General features: G+C 37.0%; 2 protein-coding genes across 3 annotated transcripts; one reads left to right on the forward strand and one right to left on the reverse strand.

Moving 5' to 3' along the window:
- Positions 1–966: 966 nt before the first annotated feature.
- LOC106151113 (uncharacterized) lies at positions 967–15,805 on the reverse strand. Of its 2 annotated transcripts, XM_013524209.3 has the most exons (21): positions 15,596–15,805; positions 14,735–14,804; positions 13,261–13,343; positions 12,962–13,072; positions 11,802–11,939; positions 11,598–11,675; positions 11,054–11,133; positions 10,355–10,460; positions 9,624–9,725; positions 9,153–9,365; positions 8,851–8,913; positions 8,077–8,285; positions 6,956–7,078; positions 6,384–6,465; positions 5,227–5,471; positions 4,554–4,668; positions 3,817–4,005; positions 3,331–3,430; positions 2,789–2,895; positions 2,190–2,313; positions 967–1,725 (listed from the first exon to the last, which is right to left on the reverse strand). In XM_013524209.3, the coding sequence occupies exons 1-21, from the start codon at positions 15,719–15,721 to the stop codon at positions 1,610–1,612; spliced, it is 2,580 nt and encodes an 859-aa protein (XP_013379663.2). In that variant the 5' UTR covers positions 15,722–15,805; the 3' UTR covers positions 967–1,609. The 2 variants fall into 2 exon arrangements, with proteins under 2 accessions (XP_013379663.2, XP_086851448.1); XM_086995322.1 differs by lacking the exon at positions 14,735–14,804 and having other exon boundaries at positions 15,596–15,746.
- A 209-nt stretch (positions 15,806–16,014) lies between these two features.
- Positions 16,015–25,868, forward strand: LOC106151114 (uncharacterized). Its single transcript, XM_013524211.3, has 7 exons — positions 16,015–16,194; positions 17,256–17,416; positions 17,749–17,873; positions 23,441–23,537; positions 23,710–23,857; positions 24,269–24,372; positions 24,563–25,868. The coding sequence occupies exons 1-7, from the start codon at positions 16,155–16,157 to the stop codon at positions 24,692–24,694; spliced, it is 807 nt and encodes a 268-aa protein (XP_013379665.2). The 5' UTR covers positions 16,015–16,154; the 3' UTR covers positions 24,695–25,868.
- Positions 25,869–27,728: the final 1,860 nt, after the last annotated feature.

Genomic DNA, 27,728 nt, shown 5'->3' on the forward strand with positions numbered 1-27,728 from the left:
CCAATACCATCTCCTTGAAAAGAGCAGAATCTGACACTGCAGAATCTAGTGTTTTTCAAAGAAGAGATACATGATGTTATTTTGGAAATGACATTTTTATTGTTCTTGATCGTTAGACTCGATTACTTTGTTACCGGTGTAACGTAGCAGATTCCCCCGTGATATACCCAAACGCAATATAGAGACGCAATTGATGTCAAAAGCATACTCTTAAAATATTAGGTGCACAGATGGCAAAATATGTTTGATTATTTTAGGGTCTCAGATGAAGAAGTTTGTATCAAAGTTTCATTCTCCTGGAACCATGAATATTAAAAAATAATTCATCTTTTATCCCCAAAAAGGAACATACGTCATTGTCACAAATGCAAAACGTCCAAATGTGAAACGTTTTACCCACTTTGAAAATTCAATCATCACTGGTTTTGACCATTAACTCCCTATAAGTATAACGTTGTAAAAAATATAATAATTTTCTGTATAAAGCAGTTTATTGTTTTTGAGCCACTTTAGTTTGCTTGTCACTGAATATTAAAAAAACGGGGAAAATACACCCTACCGACAGTTAAATAAACTATTTACTCTCGTGATCCAAATAATATATCAGAAATGTCAAACTACCATGGAATCACAATACATTTTTTGGTCTGGAACAGAAAACACTGTTTTCTATTGCACCTCTATATTGGATTTGGGTGGATAGCGACTTTGCTTCCCATTCATTTGTACTGGTAAGCCTCGCCCAAGATTTTGACTCACTTAGGTGAGGCTAACCCTAACCATTATAACTATATGGAGGGGGGGAGCTTTCTGTTACACGGAGTCCGTTTCGTTATAGGCCTACTGGTGCTCTCATTCTCGCCTTGTTCCCTGACAAATGCTAACACCGTCCTTCCCGTTGTTCGTTGTAGATAATGTTTTCAGATGTCATCTTATATCACTGATAACAACAGAGGTAACTGAACGGTAATAGAAGCACCAATACAAGTTTATTCTCATTTATTATTAAACTGAACAGTTCATTAAACATAACTGTATTACATACATACCTGTACATAAATGTTTCAGGGTTGGTCCCTTTACTAGAGATAGCATTATTGACTTTTTTCTTATCTTTTGAGCTTCCATGTAATCAAATATTTCATGATACTGGTAAATAACGCTGGTTATTAATAAGTGTCTTTAAACCTTAGATATGTATACATCACAGACCAAGGCATGCATTTCAGTCATCATTGCTAGTCATAACTAGGACCCTCTTCAGTCTGCGACAACAGAAATTTTAAGAGTTTACATGCACGGTATAATTTCATCAACGCGTAAAGCATACTGGTGCTTTATCAAGTATTCCTCAGCTTAGCTCTGGTCCAGTCTCACAGTCTCCACCACAATAACCAGCTCCATTTTATTGCAGACACTTCACATGCTCGCTTCACCAATGAGAAAATCTAGTCTTAGACTAGTAGCTCTTACTTAAATCTCAATTACCAGCCAGATTTTGTTTTCACATGTTTATTATACAAAAGTCAAATGATTAATTGCACAGGTTTTTTAAGTGTTAGTTTTACTATTTCATGTCCATGAGCCAGTCTGTTGGCAGGAGGACAGGTTAGAAAATAAAGTATCTCTGTGCCAGAGCCAGTCTGTTGGCAGGAGGACAGGTCAGGTGTTGTCCCTCAGGATGATCAGCTGTCTCCACTGTCACTTTGTACGAGTCAGGGTCAACTGGAAGACATAAAAAAGTACTGATTGTAATTTATGTGATAAGGTGTGATAAAATGATTGCAAAGATACTACAGACAAAGGAGCAATTACAAGGACATGGATAGTTCTTCTTGTTAAAGAAGAACTATCTTATTAAATCTTGTTATTGCAACCACCAAATAGCTAAAAGCTCTTGTTTAATTTTCAGTTTAAAAATTAAAAGAAATCAAACCATTTCAGGAAATCCAATATTGTCTAAAATATATGATTTTCCCATCTTTATTCAGGTACTTCTAACATGTCTTGGGTAGCAAATGGTGAATCGTCTGTTTACCAAGGTCAATAATATTAAACAGTTTTTTTCAGAGATCACTACTTCTCTGAAATACAACCACTGTTGCTGCTTCATTTTTAGAGTTAAGACCACCTTGTCATTCAAATCTCTTAGGGTTCCATGGCTCAAATCTCCCCATGTCTTTCCTCACCTGTTATCTTGGGCAGTAAATCATTCAATGCCATGGCAGCTTTGGTCAGACCTCGACAGCTGTCCACAGCCACAGCTTTCTTACTGATCCCATATGTAGCCGTCACTCCACTGTTAGCACAGGCCTGGAATTGGGAACAAGATATTACTATAAATCCCAAAACAATGTATTCAAACACTGCAGTTACTTCCTCTTTTGGCTTAATATATAAATAATTACAGTCTCAACACATATCTACATAACACAAATAAATGTAATCTCTAGGTCACAGCTATCTACACAAGCATTCTGAGCAGGACAGTTATTATGCACCTCCATCATCCAGCTCAGTGCAAACCATGCCACATAACTTGATGCAAATGGTTGGTGTTCAATGAGAAATTGGATTAATGGTACCCGAGCCCCCACCCTGACTTGCTCAAAACAAAATGACAGATTCTTCCAGTCTTGTACCAAAAGGCTGCAGAGTTATGGCCTTATTTTCACCATCCCGAATAATAATAATAATAATAATAATAATAACTTCTCCAGGACAAGGGACAAAGGGTTGAAATAAACCTGTCCCCACTTGTTGACCTCCTGGGCATGCTAATGCTCACCTTGGATACAAAGACAACGGAGTTGGCTCCCACAGACTTTCCGTAAGCTCCAAACATCTTCCTTTGTCTCACTGGCTCTGGTGTAGGAATGGATGCATTGGGCATGCCTACACAAACAAGAGGCATGGAAATATGACTATGTAACAGAATTAACCATATATTTAATAATTGCGATCTTACATATATAATATTGCAGTTATCAATTTATTCTGCCAAACTGTCTATCTATTGCTTTAAAAAATTGTTAGTGAGGCAGTTATTTCTTCACTCAATTTAAGTGTATTTCCTAAATAATAATAAATACATGTTTTATTTTCCAAAAGCTGTCTTTTTAATATTACTCTCTGCCATAAGTATTCACTTCCTTCTTTAATGGTATTTAAACTCTCAACCTATGTCCCAATAATTTATGTAAGATTTTAGTAACTCACAACAAAATGAGTTTTACTGCACTACTTAGAATATCTGGAAAGTTATTTTTTAATAATGACCACTAAACCATTATCTCTGGAAAACACCAAGTTTTTCCCAGCAGTCCTCACCCATCTGTGCCCAGGCTATCTGGCCGCCCTTCACAATGATCTCTGGTTTGGCTCCAAAGAATGCAGGCTGCCATAACACCAAGTCTGCCAGTTTGCCCGGCTGAAAGAGAAACAACTTTAACCTTTATTTCTTTCAACAAAAGTATCAATATAAAGAAAACATTAATAAGACAAAAATACTCGGGAATGTTCCAGGAAGAGAAAATTTTATAGAAGTTCACTATGATTTCATTTGTTTTCAGAGCTGCTACACACAAATACTGTATTTGTTTTCAATAAAACTAGGTTATTCTACCTTGATGGGACCCTTGGAGGACATCTCATTACAGTCAAGTAAATGTAATTCTTACAGTGGGAAGTGAACATTAGACTGGACTCATATATATATGGTGAATTAATGGCAATCACACAGTCAGCTTAGGCTCTAAATAAAGCCTGTTCTAAATGACTGGAGCCACGACTACAGAGGCATCAGGTGCCCCCTACCTCCACTGATCCTATCAGTTTCCCCATGCCATGTGCCACAGCTGGGTTGATGGTATACTTGGCAATGTAACGCCGGACACGGATATTGTCATTGTCACCTGTCTCTACTGTCAGCCTGCCTCTGAACTGCTTCATTTTATCTGCCGTCTGCCATGTCCGGGTGATCACCTCCCCTACTCTGCCCATTGCCTGCAACAATTAATATGTAATATGTATCAAAATAAATCTAAGAAATAAGCATAAATTAAAAATTCATTAAAAAGCTGATGGGAACTGCAATTTATCAAAACAAAGAAGACAGTATTTCACTTCATCCTGATCACAGACATTACTTTCCATCTTCAGCTCAAATGGTAAAAATATTCAATTTAGTTCAAGTATATGGTCAATATCAGATTGCATGGTAATTTATTATAAAAGTGCAAGTATTTTGCCAAATCTATCCCAACATCAGATTGCAACACATCTATCACAATATCCCAGCTGAAACGTCACTGGTTACCATACATGTCATGCCAACCATGTCATCACTGAAATCTTATTATAGGTGTCACAACCAAATACTAAATACAAGACTGACCATGATGTGTTCAGCAATCTACAGCTTTCATTTTGAAATCAGGAGAAATGGATGCTTTTAAAATTTAAGTTTCACAAAAGTGATACAAATAAAAATGAGTAACTCTTTATCAACAAATGAGGATGAACTTCCATCTCTATAGTCTCTGTGCAAGTACCTGAGAGTCTGATGCCATCATGCTGATAGCTCCCATGTCATGTAAGATGTCTTCTGCTGCAATAGTCTCAGCGCGAATTCTGGATTCTGCAAAGGCCACATCTTCTTTCAAGTTTCTGAAAAAATTTGGACATCATGCTCTGTCAAAGCTTTTATTATGCTATATGTAAAGCATTAGATATAGATTGTTTCTTTTACCTTATTCTGCATTAATAATAACAACAAAATAATGGATTATTTGAACTAAATAACTACTTAACATACACCTTTACTTTTGTTTAATATGATGCTTATCAATTATTTAAATATCAAATCATATACAGCAATGGCACAGCCTCATAATGAAAGCCATTGTTGAGGATGATAATAATGACATATCCACAGCAGGATGTTGATGTTCAGGGCCTCTTTACACAATAGAACTAAGTCAGAGAAGTTCAAAAACTGCTGGAGGCCTCTTGCCCAGACTTTTCACAATTTGATCTTAATGGACTACAACAGTTTCACCCTGGGCCATACGTATTACAGTTACTGTAATAACTATTTTTAAAAGCAACTTTCAACCAAGGTCTTTTCACAAAATATGGTCTCATAAATCACTTTGTGTTCTCAATGAAAATCTGGTAGGCATTCAGCAGCAGGTATTTACATGGAATAATCCCCAGTATACTCACGGATCTAAGTGATGGCACACCATCAACATATCCAAATGTTCATCCACAGTATTCTTGGTGAAAGGTCTTGTGGGATTGGTAGAGGATGGGAGAACATTGGCCTCTCCACACACCTTGATGATGTCAGGAGCATGGCCACCACCAGCGCCCTCTGTGTGATACGTGTGAATAGTTCTTCCTTTAAATGCTGCGATACTGTCCTCAACACAGGCAGACTCATTCAGGGTGTCAGTGTGGATCATCACCTAATAATATTATATATATATCATATATTTAATGCTGTGATACTGTCCTCTACACAGGCAGACTCATTCAGGGTGTCAGTGTGGATCATCACCTAATAATATTATATATATATCATATATTTAATGCTGTGATACTGTCCTCTACACAGGCAGACTCATTCAGGGTGTCAGTGTGGATCATCACCTAATAATATTATATACATATCATATATTTAATGCTGTGATACTGTCCTCTACACAGGCAGACTCATTCAGGGTGTCAGTGTGGATCATCACCTAATAATATTACCTCATTATAACTCTACATTTTGATTTAATTGCTTTCTAAATACACTCTACTTGATAATTTTATTTTCACATCTTTCACTTTAAATCTTTTATTTTTCACATTTAAATTGTCTAACAGAAATCAATTTTAATGTAAATTAATTTATTTATTTATCTATTTTAGCTGAACAAATTATCATTTTTATTAAAAAACAACCAATATTAAAGTATCTTATTATTATCATACTACTTTTGCCTTTATCACATTCTAAATCACTTCAGGTAAAGGTTTCCACATGTGGCCTGTGGACATGCCTCCTCCCTAAAAACACCTGGCATTTCACTCTTACCTGGACATCATATTTCTCTGCCACTTTCAGAGCAGTATCTATGGCAACTCCACTCTTACCTGAACATCATATTTCTCTGCCACATTCAGAGCTGTATCTATGACAACTCCATTCTTACCTGGACATCATATTTCTCTGCCACATTCAGAGCTGTATCTATGACAACTCCATTCTTACCTGGACATCATATTTCTCTGCCACATTCAGAGCTGTATCTATGACAACTCCATTCTTACCTGGACATCATATTTCTCTGCCACATTCAGAGCTGTATCTATGAAAACTCCACTCTTACCTGGACATCATATTTCTCTGCCACTTTCAGAGCTGTATCTATGGCAGATGGTGTGGTTCCCCAGTCTTCGTGCAACTTAAGTCTGAAATAAAAATATTCCAGACACAAGATTTCACAATAAATGTATCCAGGGTATTGTATTGCTGTTATCTTGAACTGCAAATAATGCAAAGAATGGATATTTCAGTTAAATATTTTATTTTTTGTGAAAATTGTCTTGCTGGTTACAAAATTAACATTTCTTTCAGCCATTAGCAAACCGCAGACTGCGTAAATTATGACAAAGGAAACACTGTAATTTCATTAATAACTTTAGGAGTGCCATAAAGCTAAAGGGGTTAACCCAGGAGGTATTCATCTACAGTAAGGTATTCATACCCAGTTCTACAGTGCAAAGCTATTAACAATAATAAATCACACATTTTTCCTACACAAAAATAGCACTAGTGATGTTTTCCTTATAGTTACTTTGCACAAACAGGCAAAGTTGACAAGTTGACTGCCTGTGATATTAACACGTCTATTAGTAATATGTGAACACAGAGTTATGACATCACCATTCTACCACATACCCTATAGCACCTGCTCGTATCTGTTCAGCCAGCTCCTCCACATTCTCCTCACTGTTGGAGGTGTTGCCCTTGCCAGTGAAGCCAAAGTTCAGTGGGAAGGCATCTGTGCTCTGGATCATATACCTAGGATAAAATGGAGAGGCTGAACCAAATAATTTCAATTATATCAATACTACATGTAGCTAGCAGCCATTATTGGTGATGTAATTCCTACCTATGGCTGACTATTAAATTTTATTTTTAAAAGATGGAAATCCACTTATTATTATAAATGATAGAAAATATCACTTCAGAATTTTGAAAATGTTCATATTTTAGTGTTCATAAAATCAAGTTATGATGATTAATTTCAATAGCACAATATTCTTATTACACAGTTAAAAACAATTATTATATTGACTTTTTCTTACTTTTCTGCTTTTACATCTTTTAATATGAAATGTCCACTATATAGATGTAAATAGAAGTAAACAGATTTTCCCCAAAAATTTCCTATCCTACTGCTATTATAGAAACGCCCTTCAAAAAGTCAATGCCTTCAAGAAATTGCCGCAAACCAGAAGTACATGCTTTTTTTGCTGTTTTTCCCAGCATGCCTATGTAAACACAAGTAAAATGAAGCATCTGATTCAAGTCTCAAACGCATGCTTGTCTACGATATCGATGTGTTCAGTTCACTTTGTTTACACTGACAAGTCAAGCTCAGAAATACATGTATTTTAACTTTTTACATTTTGATTCTTCTGCAATCTAATTATCTGCATGGTTATTTTCTCAAAATTTGCATAGGCTACGAAATACTTCTCATTGGAAAATCACCCAGCAGCTTCTCAAATACAACTGAGTGACATTTCAATTTACTTCCGGTTTTTGTTGATATCTTGAAGGCATAAGCATTATGATTTGCAGCATATGTCTAAAGTGTTCTGTTTCAAAATCTATGCAACCCTTTGTATTGAAATTTACAACACATATTGTTTAAATGATATCGCACTTTCTGTTAATTTCTTGAGGAGTGTGTCTAAATGTGCAAATTCTCTCTCTCTCTCTCATTTGCACACACACATGTAAACACACACACACACACACACACACGTACACACACAAACACACACACATACTTGATGTGATTAGGCCCAGGACTACAAGTTGTGGCACATGACCCAGAGGCTGGTCCTGTCCCGCCGCCAAACATGGTGGTCAGTCCTGAGGCTATGGCCTCTCTGGCCAGTTGTGGACATATGAAGTGGACGTGAGCATCCAGGCCACCTGCAGTAAGTATCAGCCCCTCTCCTGCAATAACCTCTGTCCCTACTCCAACTACCATGCCCTACAGAGATAATAACAGATTCTCAAATGTCTCACTTTATTCATTATTCTTCTTAAATACAATAATTATCAAGATCAGAAGAATAACAACATTGCTGCCCTGGAACAAACTCTGCATAACATTTTTCTTTTCCCCGTTAGGTTTATAAAAAGAAGGCCTCATGAAAGGCTGAGAGTCGTTCCAGATACAACCTTCCAGCAGTGTACAGAAGTGGGGTTGAAAATAGCAGAAATGTTCATTAACACAGCAGAGACTGTTATTCAGTGAAAAGTCTGAAAACATGGCATGGGGTCCAGGAAGCCCTGTGCATCAATCTCAACAATGGTATTTCTGGTATATCTATTTTAAAAATCAGAAATCTGCTGATGATTGGAAAGATCTCATTACTGCACCAAGGATTACTCTGAGAGGCAAATTACGTAGTTTGGAATTGAAATTAATTGTCTGAGACACAAGTCTAGTTACTTTTCAGACACAACTTGTACATATCATTTAAACAGGGCTTGGTCTAAAGGAAAAACTGTCCATAGTGTCTGGTAGGACTTTGGAATTGTCAACTACTTACTGGTGTCACTCCATCCATGATATCTGGGTTACCTGCCTTCCCTATGCCAGCTATCATACCACCCTAGAACAAAACATTGTACTGGGTTATATATATATATATATATATATATATATATATATATATATATATATATATATATCTGGGTTACCTGCCTTCCCTATGCCAGCCATCCTAGAACAAAACATTGTACTCATATATATGTGTGTGTGTGTGTGTCAGGGTAAATCAAGTAAATCAGTAATAAAATACAGCTCAAAATTTCCAAAATCTGATGATCGTACTAAAAAATTAACATTAACCTTAATGCCGACATCAGCTTTCACAATCCCCACGATGGCGTCCACAATGAGGGCGTTGGTAATGACAGTGTCCAGGGCGTGGTCATTGGTCACCCTGGCCGCCTGACCCATCCCCTCTCTGATCACCTTGCCACCACCAAATTTCAACTCATCCCCATAACTTGTGAAATCTCGCTCAACTTCTACAATTAGGCTAGTGTCCCCTAAGCGAACCTTTAAAAAGTTTTTTGAATAAAAGTCAAAATCAAGTATTTAACGCACAAAGCAATCAATAATCCATTTACTGTTTAATTAATATGAAAAAATACATGTTAAAATTAATAGAAACCTGAGATTATTATTAATCTTACGACTAATCATCTGAAAATCTGTATGACATATTTTAAATTCCTTAAAAAAGAGATTTACATAACTTTCATTTAATAAATATCTGTCATTTTAATGATCACTTCAAAAAACATAACCCCTTACCTTGTCCCCGCGAGTTGGGCCATATATGGCAGTGTAGAGTTGCCTTGGAATGGAAACTGGGGAACCTTCTGCAGGGGGCACCTTGCTTTTCTTGGCACTTGGCTACAATGAATGACTTATTTTAATACATGGTATCATCTTAAAGGTCTTATTGAAATGTGCAGAAATGAAACATATCATAAACTTGATGCTTTGTATCATGTATAGAGAACATGAAGATCAATTAAACCTTTATTAGCATTTAAGGTGAACAGAAAATAAAAAAAGAAAAATAATACAAAAGTAAATCCCCATTAAAAACATAGCTCATCAACCCAAAATAAAGAAACATCTGGAGAATCTGTCCCTATGATTCTAGTCAATCAGAGTTTGCAGGATGAACACCACTTGTAGCAGAGAAATGGTGACAAATCGAGATGGAAAAAGATGCTGCATTCTTTTTTACACAACTGATCTAGAAAATCTATTATTTGATATTCATTTTCTCAACTGACTTGTGTAAGATATGCCTTGGTGTTCATCTCATAGTACACAGTTTCTGGGGAAATTCTTTATTTTTTATTTATTTTTTAATTTTTTGGTACATAACTGCCTTATATATCCAAATAAAGAGGACGCAAAGGATCACATTTTATTTTCAACTTCACATGAAAACACACCTCCCCTATGAACTGCACAGCTTATATGACAAGCAAGTTTCTTTACCTTCCATATTAGCATTTCTGACTCACCTGATCTACATGATTAAATCCTTGTGAGTGAACTCTCTTCATCACCTCTGGTAAGTTCTCTGGCTCCACAAGACCACTGCCTAAACCATTACCTCCTCTCACTACCCTGATATAGAGAAAACATACAGTATTACCACACACTAACTTATTGTTACATATGAATTCATAGTGAGATTTAAATCTGATGATGGTTAATTTGAAAGCTCACACATGGAGGAAATCATTTTTAATGCATTCAGATTCGCACATCCTACTAGCTGGGTCAGTCCAACTCCGCAGTGGATTCTCGCTCAAGTGCAATCAGTGAAATCAGCTTAATTGTCTGACACACACACTTGAACAGCATAGGTGATTAACTATTGTGTGCTGATTAAGCGGATTCCACTGACTGCACTTTAGCAAGAATCCCCTGCAGAGTAAGACCGACCCAGCTAGTATGATGTATGAATCTGAATGGGCCCTTAGTCATGCATGCATTCATGCTATAAGCAATGTAATGGTTATTTTTTATCAGTACATTTTGGTAATAAACAAAATAATGCTATATAAATTGTTATTTGTTCTTTTCTTGGTTGGACTGGAGCTGTGAACTGGACACCTGAGAGAAGTTTATGCACAACTTGACCCTGGTTTAAGATCAGATTTTCTTCAAGTCCTCCCTGTGAATGAAGTGGTCATCTGTTCACTCAATTTACTCACCTGTTTCCAGCAATTTCTACCAGGCAGACATCTTTACTTTCCCCTGGTTCAAACCTTATGGCAGTGCCGGCTGCAATATTCTGAACAAAAAAAAAATGAAAATTCAACTTTAACAGTTGTCTTGTAGAAAAGCTCTGTTCTAACAACATGAGCATTAGAATTGCTGTCATTTTTACAACTTAATGGAGTCAGTGTGAGGTCACCACTGAGATAATATCCAATACAGGTTATTTGTTCTTACATTATTAACTGAAGGGTTCATTGTTCTAGGTAAAATGTTGACCCAAAGGTACAGTGCAACTGTGACAGCAGAAAATGGAGGTACTGCCAATGAAAGGGACCAGCATCATCATTTTCAAGGCAAGAGAGGGGCACCTGTGTACAAAGCATATTCTCAGTATTACATGTATAATTTATTGATCAGCAGGACTGTGTAATAAGGTCTGTGTAGGTTTGTGTGCTTCTTGATTGGGTTTTACTTTTTGTTGTAAATGCTGCCTCACATGCACAGAAATAAATACTATATGTACTACTAGTAACTGACCAGTCTCATTCCGTATGCAGCCTCCCTATCAAAGCGCAGGTACTTGCTGGCCTCCAGAAAGTGGTAATGGCTGCCAATCTGAAAGTATACACACAATGTGACATTTCTATAAGTAGAAGCTGAAAAAATGAAAACTTTGCAAAAATCTAGTTGTGTTTTTGAACCCCTCAACTACCTGAGAGTTATAAACCCTTGTCCTCTCACCTGTATTGGTCTATCACACAAGCTGGTCACGGTCAGCGAGGTCTGTCTGCGGCCAGAGTTAATGACCACAGCCTCACTTTCAGCCAGAACTTCCCCTGGAATCACTGTCATGGGCGCATCAGTCTTTGTATTGACAACCTACAAGATTGTAAACAGTCATTGTCTTATGTCTGTCTGTATATAAGACTGGGCTCCCACAGATTTAGATCGATCCATCTGGATCAACCTAACTCCCTTCCGCTAAATTGCTGTCAGCTTCCCGGAGCCAAGCGTGCACAAAAGTTAATTACCCCCTTACAGCTTTAAGTAGACGGGACAGACATTTAAGCTGGTTAAGCTGACAGCAATCTAGTGAGACTGCCCAGGAGGATAGATCAATCTAAATATCTGTGGGAATGGTCTCTAAGTTAACAAGGCATAGAGGTTTTACTTTAGAAATAAGCACAGTGAATAAAATCAACTAAAAACAGCCTGCCTCAGTCCAAAAAGAAGCCAACCTAAATGAAGTTCCTTCTGTCTTTGTATTTGCCCAGCATCAGGTTCTTATCTTCCCTTAAGGGGCCTGCACACAGTGAGCATTTGGCACGGGCCACTTGCGCTGCGCCATTTTCTCATCATGTGCGGGGGTATTTTGATGAGATTTTTGCCTCTTGCGCGGCTGAGCAAAATATCTCATGTGTTTGAAATTTTTGGTCTCTTGAGGCAAATGTCTCAGCGTGTGCGGGTGCAAGCACCGATTGCTCACGCCATGCCAACAATGCGCATGTGCCGGTAGCCGGAAACAAAGAAAAATGGCAGCCTCCAGCAACAAGTAAACAAAAATGTACACAGTTATAGTTAGTCTGATTGATTAATGTGGTCACCATTTGCCATTACTTTCAGAAAAAAAATTAATATGTAATGTTTCCTTAATCACATGATCCCACAGTTCGCGGTGCGTCTGATAGGGGCAGGCCGGGAGGCATCTCTGCTGAGCAAAGAGCGCATCGTTTGCGGGGAGCTGAGGAGCGCGAGCATCTGGCGCAGCGCAAGTGGCGCGCGCCAATTGCTCACCATGTACAGGGTGCTTTAGAAACCTAGTTGGTTCATTGGGACCTTATATCCAGGAGTCTGTTCAACTCAATTTAAAGCAACCAAACTAATGTTCAGACAAATCACACCTCATCTTCTTGTGTGGTAAACTTGTCCAGGCTGGGCACTGGTAGAAAGCTGCCGTACAGAGCCAGCTCAAGGTCACCATCCTGTCTGCAGATTGGGGCATGGATTGTAATCTGAAGAGATAAAAATAAACCACATCACAAACAGTTGGTATAATTCCAACCACTGGTGAAGCATAATATTCATTTTACAGTATTAGCACACCACTAGTTACACAAAAATATAATTACTAAGATATTTAAAACAGTAACAAGCAATAATTACAATCAAATTGAACCAAATAAAATGTTTTTTATCGTACCAGTTTAGTTCCATCAGGGAAGGTGGCCTCTACCTGGACCTGGGAGATCATACCTGGTACACCTGGCTGAAGTTGACGAACTCCTGAAATATCATATGAAATCAATGTAAAAGAGGTCTGAAAGTCCAGACCTAAACACATCAACTTAATTTTATATGTTTAAAATAATGTCATTAGCATCATGATTAAATTAAACACTGCTTCCACGTGTATAGAAAAGATATAGAATGCTTGTTCTCTTGTCTTTTTCCAGACTTCTTGTATTTAAACATTTCACATTTTATTTTCAAAACTGGTTACAAAATGAGGTGCAGTTTTTCCTGCCAGTGCTGGGGTAGGCTCAGGGTCTTGTTAATAATATCCTGCTCTACAGAATTCTACTTACACAGGGCAAAATTTTTGCAACAACTTTGAAGCAGAAATTTAAATATAAGCACTAGAAATGCTGTTTGTGAATGGTCCAGACATCTTACATCATAAAATATTGCCTCTTAGTAGACCTGGCCCAGTTTTACCTGTACCATAAATCATTCTTTAGTCAGTCTTCTTTAAATAAATCAATGTCTTCAAATTAATTTAGTGAAGCCTACTGAATAACAAGTGGTCATATTTTCATAAACTTCACTTCAAATCGGCATAATCTTTCAGGTTAACAAAAGTAGCATTTCAATGCATATTTAGGAAATATGTAAAATTAGTTTCTATGTCATATACTACATATAAGCTTTCAATAAGCTTTCAATTTTATTGCTACATGTAGCTCTAAATATTTTGAAAAGACTGTCAATGTGATTTACTTTTTATAGCGATGAAACTTTTTTGCATTAAAACAAAAAGTAGGCATATTTAACAACAAAAGTATCAATTTGATTAGTGAAATTTCTAATGTTTAGATTTCAAATACATATATAACATGTGGGGCTTTAATTTACACAGTCATACTGAATTATAACACAATTCTAGGCTTACTGTTTTGAGAACTCTATATAAATCTTACCTTAGTCAAGTTATATTCAAAATGCCTGATAAACTAAGGCTTCGTTCACATGGAATGTCTATTTTCTAAAAATCTATTTTCTATTCGCACTATCTTATGATCACGGTCTGTGCCCCGAATATCCCGCCGCGTAATTACTGGCAGCGCGAGCCAGTTACTTACAGTAACTTATAGTAACTGGCTCGCGCTGCCAGTAATTACGCCGCGGGATATTCAGGGCACAGACCGTGATCATAAGACATACCGCAAATAGAAAATAGAATTTAGAAAATAGACATTGCATGTGAATGAAGCCTTATTCAGTAACATCTGATATTTTTTCTGTGTCCCATGTTCTCAAGATTTATCATTTTTCATTTAATCAACTTGCCTTTCGCCAACTTCTTGATATTGTTTAGGAAATGACAAGACTTTACTCTGGGACATTCAAGTAATTAACCACAATAATCTAATCACATACTCCATGGCATACCCTACCCAGCATCTCTCTTCCTCGGCTCATCAGCTCAGCCACAGAATGTGTCCCATCACGCACCAGTTCCTGAGTCTGAAACAGAGCCAATCGCAGCTTTATCACAGTCAATGGTCTGAGCTGCCTAGGTACTACATGGTGCAACTGATTACAATAAACAACCATTTTATATTAAATCACTGAAATCTACAATATGCTTGATATTTATACAAACCTATTTTAGACATTATGTAAATAACAAAGAACTGTGCTGGGAGGAGACATGCAGAGATTAACACACCTCCCCATAGGTCATCCCTGCAGAAGTACAGTAATTAAATCACCGCTCCAATCGACCAGATGCATAGGGAGATGTGTGAGAGGTGGAAAGACCATTACAGGATTAAGGGGTCTTCCTTTCATTTTGGGTCCCCCATATTTGAGCCTTGGACCAGATGATACTCGGATCTTCTATTCTAAATGGCCCCTTGAACATTGAAACTGGCTTGCCCCCCCCCCCCCCCCCAAACACCACATAGCGGCCAGCACACCACATACAGCTTCACTCCTCGCTCGAACATATGCCCCACTCGTTATATATTAATACCACGCTTCAGTGAAGTGATAACCCCAGCCATGTCATGTGGACAGAATGCTGACCTACTTGGTTCACCCAGCCCAAGCACATGCAGGGACTAATTGGGGATAGCACCAAACCCATACACAGCGTTCATATCAAAACTGACAATGGAAGCGCTGACACAATCATGTCGTACTAACCTCTCACACTTAGTGTTAGGGCGTCCTCTCTCTCTTGATATTTATTTTTTTATCAATAGGCCTATATATGGGATATGTTACATGTGCTTCTGTGCAGTTAAATTTACCTGGCTAGCTATAAGCGCCACAGCCTCCGAATAATTCAACCGAACTCCTCGTGCAAGACGCTTCTGGGCTAAAGCCCCTACTTGATGGACCAAAAGACCTTCCAACTCCCTGGGAGAAAGCTTCATCTTCGCTGGAGCAAGGAGTTTCAACAAACTCCTTGGCTGGAGTTTACTATTTGCGTCGTGGTTTACAGACACATGTTAAAGTTGAAACGTCAAGCTCATGTCCTCTATAATATAAGGGGAGACAGGTTGGAAAACACTTTCTGTTGCCACTTCTACTGACATCTGACATACAATGAGGCAGTCGAAATGATTTTGTGCAATACGTGTTGTTTGTGAAATGCACTCGTTTTCTTTCTGTCTTTTCTTTTTCATGCACACAAATAATATCAGTCGATCACCTCTCCCCCGATAAGATGAATTTGTCCGCACAAGGTCAACCAGGGTCAGACTGCTACGTAATGATGTTGGTTTAATAATATAGACCTAGATAAGTCTGCAGTCCTCGCCGTCAGTGTACGCAGTGTTCAACTTAATCAGTGCGTGGCAAGACGGCATGGACTCTGCTGACAACGGCGCCTGCAATTTCTTGAGAGGTACGACAGCATCTGTTGGTTATATGATAACAATGGCGATGGCGGATGGTCGACAGATCCAGGATTTTGCTGGGGGTTAGGGGGAAGACAGGGAGGGAAGGGGGGCACTTTGAAGCTAGGACGGGGGGGGGGGGGGGGGGGGGGGAAGTCACATGTCCCCCAGCCCCCTCCTTTCCCCTCGTTCTGTCGCTGTAGAGGCAGGCCTAATACAGCTGGTATATTCATCAGATAGCTAATGAGGTTTTTGTGATTGCTTAAAAATGACTTTTCCTTAATTACTGGATCAAACATTCAAAATTTCTTTTCCTTGACACAGTGACACTGGTTTAATCCAGGTTAAGTTCTGCTAATTAATGTGAATTTTACTGCTGTACTGCATTTACAACTACTTGTTCAGAGTTGGGTACTCAACGTATGTGTATAAACTGTACTGTATGTACTGTATCTGTTAGTCTGTGGAACAACTTTGGTTGAGAATGTGGCCATGAAGAGATAAAGACATTTTTAGACTGAGTTTTATATGTATTTCTCCCCTCTTCATACACTGGTATTCTTAAAGCAGTAATTGCATGTTGAGGTGTATCATATATGTCACTCAGTTAACACTCATATGGTATATGAATATATTTTACAGCCTTTGGAGGATTTCCTCTCAATGTACTGTAGACAAACTTGTAAAATATTAGATCCATTCCCAGAGATTAGATCGATCCAACTAGATCGGCCTAACTCCCTGGGGGTTGACGCTGAATAGCTGTCAGCCGAGCGGGTATGAAAGTTAATTACGCCCTTACAGCTTGTAGTAGGCAGGACGGCCATTTAAGCCAGATTATCTGACAGTAATCTAGTGAGACTCCCCACGGGGATAGATCGATCTAAAATCTATGGGAATGCGCCTTAAAATAAGATGCCCATAAGTTAGGGAATTGCATTGTGAATGATGTGAGGCATATTTTTCACTCTGTTTCTTTGTATCCCTACCAGCCTGTGCAGCAGTCACAAGGAATATTCAGACTGGTTCAACAGGTGCATTACTTCATGTATCATATGCTATATTCCAGCTGGGGCAGTCAAGGAAGCCACACCGGCCCACGCCCACAGCCATGACCACTCACATGACCACAGCCACACACATGACCATGGACACACACACGAGGCTATGGAGAACCCAGGGTCCTACACTGGCAGACCAAGGCCAATACTACGCAAGGATTTTAAGAAGGTTGTTATCAACATCTAACCTGCAGTAGAAGTGTTCATGTCAGATATCTAGGCTATGACAGTGGTGGTACTGTACCTGACTCCCACCTTAGCAAAGTTGACATAATATATTATCCTTTATGTTTTATATTGCAAACTATATTTTTCAATTTAAAACTGTAGTAATATGATATGATGTGAAGTGCATGTATTTTTGTTTGTTTTTTGTTTAATTGGGCTCTTACTTCAAATTGATTTATTATTAGTTAATAAAAATAAATTTCATTCCCTCTTTCACCACCACTTTTTATTGTTATGTAATTATACTAACATGTCTGCTGTATATCCTGCCAGAGGGCATTCACTGTGGGTATTGGAGGTCCTGTGGGTTCAGGGAAGACGGCTCTAGTTCTGGCTCTCTGCAGACATCTACGGGACAGACATGGCGTGTGTGTAGTCACAAATGATATATTTACCAGGTATACACATTGAGCAGGACAGTTTTGTGTACATATTGATGTGGATAAATCAAGTTTTTTATTTTATTTGATCCAGTCCAAGCTTACTATGATGTTTACATGTTGGCATAGACATTAATAAGAATAATGGGTGCATTTAGGTGCAGGTGAGAAAATAATGGGTACATTAAGGGAGGATAACATAACTTGCCTTCATCTTTGACAAAAAACAATGCTATTACCAGCCACAAATGACTGTAGAATGCGACTTGGCTTTCCTTGGATTGCGTTATAGATCTACTGTACAGGTAAATGGTATCTTAATTGACAGGGATTTATTGGTTGCCAGAGCAACCAGTGCAAAGTTTTCTGCAGTGGCTGCTGAAGGCCAGGGAGTGCTATTACACCATGCTGAACTCCAATTGTCAATTTAATAATTGTATATAAGTTGGGTACCAAATAAGGCTTAAAACAAGTTATGATTCATTTCCTAATGTGAAAAAGGTAGAAATTGCTCATTAAAGCTGTGGGGACAGAATCAGGCGTACATGAGATATTACCAACTCTGCATGTCTAGATCTCTCACCCATAGAGCTGTTAATAAATTCTTGCAATGATTTCCCAAGTTTAAACCATGTCATTTAATAACTGAAGATGAAAAAATACAATTTCACAAAATATTGCTGTTTATTTTAAAGTTACAAACATTATTCATTAGTGAACAAAGAAGCAGAATGTAGATGAATTGATAAAATGACTTTTGTTTACTTTTGGAAATATTGACCAATAAGTTACCAGTATTTCTTTATATAGATTTTTAAAAAATTGCATGTTATGGCAAATTGGCAAATTTACATTTTTATGTACAGACACAGATGTGTCTGTACATATAGCCATCATCTGCGTCTGTCGTCGCCGTCGTCGCCGTCGTCGCCGTCGTCGCCGTCGTGCACTTTTACCGATAACACGATAAGTGGAAAACCATTTTGCCTTTTGATTTGAAACTTGCAGAACTGATGAATATTCATAATACGCAGGTCAAGTTCGAAAATCAGCATGATCGGGTCACTCTTAGGGAAATTATGCTGTTTTTTCACTTTTTTCAACATATATGCAGCACCGATAACACGATAAGTGGAAAACCATTTTACCTTTTGACTTGAAACTTACAGAACTGATGAATATTCATAATACGCAGGTCAAGTTCGAAAACCAGCATGATCGGGTCACTTTTAGGGAATTTATGCTGTTTTTTCACTTTTTTCAGCATATATGCAGCACCGATAACACGATAAGTGGAAAACCATTTTACCTTTTGACTTGAAACTTACAGAACTGATGAATATTCATAATACGCAGGTCAAGTTCGAAAATCAGCATGATTGGGCTATTTTGAGGGAATTTATGCTGTTTTTTCACTATTTTCAATATAAATGCAACACTGATAACACAATATAAGAAAAACGGATTGGCCAATTGTAATTATACTCACAGGAGTGGTCAATCTTACTAAAACGCAGGTTGAGTTCGAAAATCAGCATAATCAGGCCATTATTTTAGAAGTTATACTGTTTTTTTCACATTTCCTCAGATTCAATTCTTAAGCATGTTAACAGTCTCATTATTTAACTAATAAGATGCCTAAAAGTGTTTGTTTGATATTTCCTGCATCTTTACAACATTGTTAGTTGATTATGTAAAAAACATGGTAAACTTGTTATCATGTATTGTGTAATAAAGTGTCAGAAATAGAAATAAACTCATATCATTGCAGTTTGTCAGATTCAATCATCCACTATGTTCAGAATCTCAGAATGGAGGAAATTGGACATTTAACACTGTTCTATTGGTACTTTTCCCATTTCATCAATTTTTTTAGTTGGTCATATAAAAATGGCAGTAAAATGTTTATTTTGTTTTTATGTTAAAAAAGTGTTAAAAATGGAAATAAACCCATTTCAGAACAGTGCTGTCTTGTTCAGCATATATGCAACACCGTAAACACGATAAGTGAAAAACTGTATTACATTTTGGCTTGAAACTTACAGTACTGATGAATATTCATAATACGCCGGTTAAGTTCGAAAATCAGCATGATCGGGTAATTTTTAGGGAAGGTATGCTTTTTTTTCACTTTTTTCAGCATATATGCAACACCGTAAACACGATAAGTGAAAAACTGTATTACATTTTGGTTTGAAACTTACAGAACTGATGAATTTTCATAATTCGCCGGTCAAGTTCGAAAATCAGCATGATCGGGTAATTTTTAGGGAAGTTATGCTTTTTTATTTTCACTTTTTTCAGCATATATGCAACACCGTAAACACAATGTAAGAAAAACAGATTGGCCAATTGTCATTGTACTCACAGGAGTGGTCAATCTTGCTAAAATGCAGGTTGAGTTCAAAAATCAGTATAATCGGGCCATTATTTTAGGAGTTATGCTGTTTTTTCACAATTCCACAGATTCAATTCTTAGGCATGTTAACAGTCTCATAATTGAACTAATAAGAAATGTAAAAGTGTTTGTTTGATATTTCCTGCATCTTTACAACATTTTTAGCTGATTATGTAAAAATGATGGTAAACTTGTTATCGTGTATTGTGTAATAAAGTGTCAAAAATGGAAATAAACTCATATCATTGCAGTTTGTCAGATGCATTCATCCACTATGTTCAGAATTTCAGAATGGAGGAAGTGGGACATTTAACACTGTTCTATTGATACTTTTCCCATCTCATCAATTTTCTTCATTGGTCATATAAAAATGGCAGTAAACTGTTTATTTTGTTTTATGTTAAAATAGTGTTAAAAATGGAAATAAACCCATTTCAGAACAGTGCTGTCTTGTTTACATTTTGGCATTTTCAATATGTGACTTAAAAGTTCCATGGGCCTGAAGACTTTTGCTAGTCACATTTTCTGAATAACCATGATACTAATATTTTATAATTAAAAATTGATGGTCATTATGCTGCAAAACATTATGTAATGTTGCATCAAAATTTGAAGAAACCCCCATTTTGGGCACTGCTCCCATGATGACCATTTAAGGAAAATCATGTCAATTACTGTTCTCAAACTTACAGGAAAGAAACATGGGTCTAAAATACAGCTTCAGTAGACAATGCAGTCTGTTTGGTAAATTTTTCTGGCAATTAAACAGTTTTTTGTGAAAATTTAATTTTTTACTTATTGGCATTTCCAAGGTGTGACTTAGAACCTCCATGGGCTTGAAGACCCATGCTAGTCACATTTTCTTAAAATCCATGACAGGTATAATTTATTATGAAAAATGGATGGTCATTATGCTGTAAAACATTATGTAATATTGCATCAAAATTTGAAGAAACCCCTATTTTGGGCACTGCTCCCATGATGACCATTTAAGGAAAGTCATGTCACTTACTGTTCTCAAACTTACAGGAAAGAAACATGGGACTAAAATACAGCTTCAGTAGGCAATGCAGTCTGTTTGGTAAATTTTTCTGGTAGTTAAGTAGTTTTTTTGTGAAAATGTAATTTTTCACATATTGGCATTTTCAATGTATGACTTAGAACCTCCACGGGCTTGAAGACCCATGCTTGTCACATTTTCTGAAAATTCATGACACTTATATTTTATTATTAAAAATCGATGGTCATTATGCCGTTAAGCGTTATGTAATGTTGCATCAAAATAGAAGAAAACACAATTTTGGGTGCTGCTGCCTTGATGACCATTATGGGAAAACTGTGTTACTTATGACTGTCAAACTTTCAAAAAAGAAACACAGGACTAAAATGCAGCCTGAGTTGGAAAAGCAGTCTAATTGGCTTCTTTTTCTGGAAGCTATACATTTTAGTGTAATATTCATTATCTTTTTGGCATATTCATTGTGGGACTCAGAGCTCCCATGGACATGAAGCCGAATGGTTATCATATTTTCTACATGTCCATCCTATTTATAGTCAATAAACAAAAATTGGTGATAATTATTCTCTAATTTATTATGTAATGTTACATCAAAATTGACAACAATCTTTTTGCACTGCTACTGCAAACATTATGAAAAGAAAACTGTGCTACTTATTATCATTTTTAACTTACAAGTACGATTTTTAGGATTGGCCTTCAGCTCATATGAGAAAACCAGCTCTATTGGATTATCATTTTTATTGAATTTATGCATTTTTTGTGAAATTTTCATTTTTCTCATTCTGGCACTTTCTAAGTATAAACTTGAACTCCGATGGGCCTGAAGCCTTATGCTTTTAATTTCGTCTGTGTTACCTGTTGTGCATAAGTTGATGTTGACTGTGCAGTTAAACATAATGTATTATTGCATCAGGATTGGTAGTCTCCTATTTTGGGCATTATGGTTTTGTGCTTTTCTTAAAGTGTGACTTATGGGCCGAAAGACCTTTGAGTGGTTTAGTCTGTAAATTACCCTTGGGTATCACTAGATTAATTTCAGAGTTATAAAGTCATTTGCCTTAATAGGCCATTAAATGAGATTACATAAAGCACACTTGTTGATATTTCCCTGTAAACTCCCAAAGGTAAAGCTCTCTGCTAGATTAATAATAAGGAAGCAGTGATAATTATGCAGGTAAATTTTGTTTAATATTGCAAATAAGTTTTAAATAATATATATATATATATATATATATATATATATATATATATCAAACTGGAAGATTAAAAGTTTGAATAGCATCTTCATTGGAATTATATTTACCTCAAGCTCTGCCAAGGAGGTCATATTTTCACCCCCGTTTGTCTGTCATCCACATAACACAAAAAGTTATGGACTGATTTTGCAGAAATTTTCAGGAACTGTCGGAAGTGGGCCAAAGAGGACAATGATTAATTTTTGGTGGTGGTCTGGAACAATAATCAATCAATTATCAATAATAATCAACAATTGCTGACTTGGCAGTGGTCTGCACTCTCAAAGTGCTTTTCTAGCTTTGTTATGTTTTCCTTTATAATTTTTTCTCAAACACTTGCATTTGTGACTTTTAACTCTCATCTGCCTGGGGCTCTGCACATTTTCTGTGTTTCCACATAAGCAGTTGTATTGTTTTTTATGTCTTTAAACATTATGTAATATTATTTTATGCACTGTCATCATTTTTCAAATATTGAGAGTTTCATAGTGTGAATTTGAACTCTCATGGTCCTGAAACTGTAATTTTATTGAAGGGGTGGACCATCTTCTGGGTCTTCCTGAAGACAGTCAGGTTATTAAGTTTATATTGACTGGTATCTATTTTTTTCTGTTGGAAGACCATCAAAATGGAGGATGGATCAACATAGATACTTTGTAATACTGTCAGAAAATATCTCTGGGTCCGCTCCTGTTATTGACCATGTTACCTGTTGTGCAAGATTAAAATTCAGTGTTGACTGACAATGCTATTATAAGCATTATTTATTATTGCATCAAAATTGACAAAATGACCTATTTTGCATCTTTATTTTCTGTTTTTTGTCTGTACATTTGACAGCTTTGCTGCCTTGTTTTTATGAATGTGGTCTCTGAATTAAAACAGGACTGTGTATATTGGTATGAATTCACATGCAAATATTTCATTTTAGAGAAGACTGGGAGTTTTTGGTCCGTAACAAAGCATTACCAGAGGAGAGAATGCGAGCTGTGGAGACAGGAGGCTGTCCCCATGCTGCCATCAGAGAGGTAATGTTGAAGAGAGGGGGGGGGGGGAGAAAGAGGGGAGGAGGGCGAGGGGGGAGAGAGAGAGGGGAGAGGGGAAGTATATCTTCAGCCCTTATGTCATTTTTAGTTTATTTCATTTCTATCCACAGTGTACTTATAAATGAAGTTTTCATTTATTTTCCCTAATATTAAGGATTACTCTCTGAACCTGGAAGAAGTGATAGATCTTACCAAGCAGTTCAGCCCAGAGCTGGTCATTATAGAGTCTGGTGGGGATAATTTAGCCGCTAACTTCAGCCGAGAGCTGGCTGATTACATCATATACGTCATAGATGTTGCAGGTATGTATTAGGCATTGTGTGACCTGAAAATGTGCTGGAATTTGCATGAGATATGGTTGATTTTTTAGCAATAAGTGCGAAACTGTATATGGAGGCAATGCTGTCTTAGAAACCTATACAAAAGTGATCGATCCAGCTTGTATGACGGGTTTATGGGAACACTCCCAAGTTGCAAGACTTTGGGCTATCTCAGATGATTCACACTGGTGCCATCTACATGTATCTTTAAGAATCAGATCCAAATGGACAGAATAACAAAGTATACAGTAGAAAACTGTATGTGTATGAATGTAGTTTAAACATTTGAAAAGTACAGAAAAAAGAGAATTCTGACAATTTGGTGACTTCATCAACTCCATATTTCCAAAGGTGGTTGATGACATGGTGGACTATCATTTCTTTCTGTTTCAGGAGGAGATAAGATCCCGAGGAAGGGAGGTCCAGGCATCACTGAGAGTGATCTCCTGGTCATTAACAAAACTGACCTGGCCGAAGCTGTTGGGGCTGACCTGAAGGTAAACAATTGGGATTAAATCTTATCTTGTATGGAAGAAATTTGGCAACACATTAAAAAAAAAATATTGTATGAAGATTAAAATAAACAGGCACTGTATACAGTGTAGTTATGTTTATTAGGTGTTACTTTCACTTTTGCTTTCTCTCTTTTTTGTGAGTTTGATGGGGGTTTCATTATATTTTCACCAGGTGATGGAGAGAGATGCGTCCATGATGAGACAGACAGGTCCAACTCTTTTTACTCAGGCTAAACACCTGGTTGGTGTTCCTGAAGTGGCAGAACATATCATGACTGCACTGAGAGAGACCGCAGCTAGCTGATACTGTGAACAGGCACTGCAGGCTGAGAGCACACAGCCTTTGTATGCTGGGGCTGAACGTTAGAGTTCTGCCTGTGAAACTGGTGCACACATGCATGCATGTACATGCACGCACGCACACACACACACACACAAACACACACACACACACCATTTGCCAACAAATCCTTTTACCTTATCTTCCTTTTCAGCATCTTGTTGACATTCTCTATTTTTAGTTTTACTCTGAAAATATTGTGATAACTGTTCTGCATTTTCAGTCAATTGCCCATCATGATAGTTTTATATTCCAAATATGATGTGTTATTGAAATTCAGCATTCAGTTAGCATTGAACATAAACGGCAAGTCTAGGTCATTTATCAAGAGTTTCTGTGCACTGCTACTGTACATTTATAAGCAGTCATCATTCTAGTTTCTGTATTAAAGATAAGTTTACTATATAAATAAGTAAAGTGTAAATTTGTCTGTTTCCAGGCACATCCCAATCCTAACAACAAACTCCACAATCTACTCTTACACTTTGTCTTTGCTCTGTCTTTATAACCAGTAGATTAATCCAGGCACCGGTCCTGCAATATCTTAACATATTATTAAAAATTGGGGTTTGTGTAAGAGATGAACCACTGTCAGGGGCGGATCCAGAGCTATTTACTGACAGTCTTCCAAATTATCTTTGTTGATTCATCCTCCAATTTTGACCGTCTTCCAACAGAAAAAATTAGATACCCGTCAATGTAAACTTGAAAATCTGACCGTCTTCCAGAAGACGGCCTAAATCCGCCCCTGACTGTTGTAGTATGTTTTGATGCAAACTTGATGGTTATTAAGATATAAACCATCTATTATTAAAAATAGAGGAAGTTCTACATGTTCCTGATTGCCCAGAATACCAGTCTGCTAATAGAAATCTCAACTGTTGGTGTTTTCAACCTCTGCTGAGAGATAGAAGATCAAGCTGAAGTCAAGAGTAGAGCATTTTATTTATATAACATGAGCAGAGAAATCTGTAATTAATTCAAAGGTAACTTTCAAAAAAGATTCAAAGCCTTAACCATTCTTGTTGGTTTTAGTGATTGTAAAAAATGGAAATGCGTTATGTGCTAATTGTGAATTGAAATGTTTAAATCTGAAAGCCACCAGAACATCTGAACTGTAATAAAAGTATAATGTTAACACTGACTTTGTTGCTGTCTGACTTGTACAATGTACATGTATATGTACATGTATTACCATTCAAATGGAACTTATGCCCAACAAAGAAAGGTATACCTACTTTCTTGACCCAAATGAGAAATACTATAAATTATATTGTTATATTTCTATACATAAAATCTAAGTGACATCCAAAAATTGAATATGTACATTTTGTAGCATTTGCAGGTACTGGGATCTGTGAATCCCATGCCCACTGTCACATGCTTTTGTTAAGAATCAAACATACTGGTCTTTCTTTTTGGCTGACATGCAGGTCAAGATTCATGGAGTTTGGGAAAGATGAATTGACCGTCTTAAAATTTCAACAATGTCCATGTAACATCAGGATGAAGTCCAGGTTAACTTACATTCAAGCAAAGTTTGACCAACTTACTTTCACTGCATTAAACAGGTTAACCCTTGATTAGTTTGACTGTGAAAGATGTGACTCTCCAAATGTTTAATTGAAAAACAGAAAATTTTTCTAAGTCTACGTAACCAATTTTATTGTTTACATGCTCTTGAAACATTTTTTAGATTATTTTTCATTCATTATTTAATATCATCAATTGATTTATTATTATTGATGTGGCAGTCTGTATAATTTTATGTGCCTTAGTAAAATATTATGGGTAGGGTGAAAGAAACCTTTTCTTTTTATCTGGAAATATGATGGTGTTCTACAAAGCAAGGTGTGTATGGGGGGGGGGGGTCAGTATAAATATTTGGTAAACTCTTCTTACTGCCTACTGGGGTCAGCTGAACAACGACTTCATTTCTGTGCAAATATTCCTCTGGTTCAAAAATATACAGGGAATTAATTAGGCAGAGAACTATCAGAATATGTAGTAACAGCCATCTCTGTGGTCCTGGTGTAGGGTACACGTCAATGTGGTTAAGGGGATTGTGGGGGGGGGGGGGCGATGGAATGTAATGGTTGAACCTCTGGCATTCTCAACAATTCCCTGTTATTTTCAGACCGCCATTCACAGCTCAATATGTTCCTGCGATGACTTTTAATTAAAAGACCTCTCTTTGATTTGTTTGCGCCAGTTTCCTGCGTTTTCATTTCGCTGATAATACATTTTGGAGTGGTTTATAAAGATAATTTAAGCTTTTGGAAGATAACTGCAGATTATCGATAAAGAAGATGGGACGATTTGACATAAAACCCAGGTGCAGCCTTTCAAATACATCATGGGGCCAAACGACTTCACCTGGAGTAGACAGTCCTGTAGTTTACGTTTACATTTTAGTCTCGTATATCAAGCGTATTCTAAATGCCCGAACGCTCTCTCGTGACAAAGTATGCGATGTTTGTACACTAAAATAAGACAAGGTCATGCTCTTGGTTAACTAAATATTCTGTCCGCGTTTGAAAACGTCCCAAAGTAATGCCAGTACTTATGTCTACACATTCTGCAAGGCTTCTTATCTTTCCCCAATCGATATTTTCTTTTGAAATGTACAGGAAGAATGGCGGTATAAAATGACTGGACGGGTATTGAGAACTGAATTAGAAATGGTATAAAACATAAAGTCACTCCACGCTATATGCAACCATACTCTGGAACAGTTAACCCGCTGAAATTAGAGTGTCAAAGAAATTTAAAGATATTTTAAAGATATTTTAACAGCACATTATTAATTACCAAGCAGTTCTTATTCTTTTAGATCCTAGCATACTTAACTGACAATATTCAACTCTTATACTGAACAGATTATTAAGATTATTAATAAGCTATATATCTGTATTGTGTAACTAAATTTTAATTTGCCATTTTTAGCTCTCAACTTTGTCATTTTAATTGTAATATTTTGCTCTTTTAAATTGTAATA

This window comes from Lingula anatina, chromosome 9 (assembly GCF_051362555.1).
Source record: "Lingula anatina isolate TDL-2025a chromosome 9, LinAna3.0, whole genome shotgun sequence".
In the NCBI taxonomy this organism is placed as follows: domain Eukaryota; kingdom Metazoa; phylum Brachiopoda; class Lingulata; order Lingulida; family Lingulidae; genus Lingula; species Lingula anatina.

Bases quoted from the DNA above. Each gene is read 5' to 3' on its own strand.
- LOC106151113 (XM_013524209.3), bottom strand. From the start codon at position 15,721: ATGAAGCTTTCTCCCAGGGAGTTGGAAGGTCTTTTGGTCCATCAAGTA. The intron at 3,431-3,816 runs GTAGGGGGCACC...TTTCTCTTTCAG, and splicing joins AACTGATAGGATCAGTGGAG to CCGGGCAAACTGGCAGACTT. The intron at 2,314-2,788 runs GTGAGCATTAGC...TCCCAATTCCAG, and splicing joins CCGTTGTCTTTGTATCCAAG to GCCTGTGCTAACAGTGGAGT.
- LOC106151114 (XM_013524211.3), top strand. From the start codon at position 16,155: ATGGACTCTGCTGACAACGGCGCCTGCAATTTCTTGAGAG. The intron at 23,858-24,268 runs GTATGTATTAGG...TTTCTGTTTCAG, and splicing joins ATACGTCATAGATGTTGCAG to GAGGAGATAAGATCCCGAGG. The intron at 24,373-24,562 runs GTAAACAATTGG...TATTTTCACCAG, and splicing joins CTGTTGGGGCTGACCTGAAG to GTGATGGAGAGAGATGCGTC.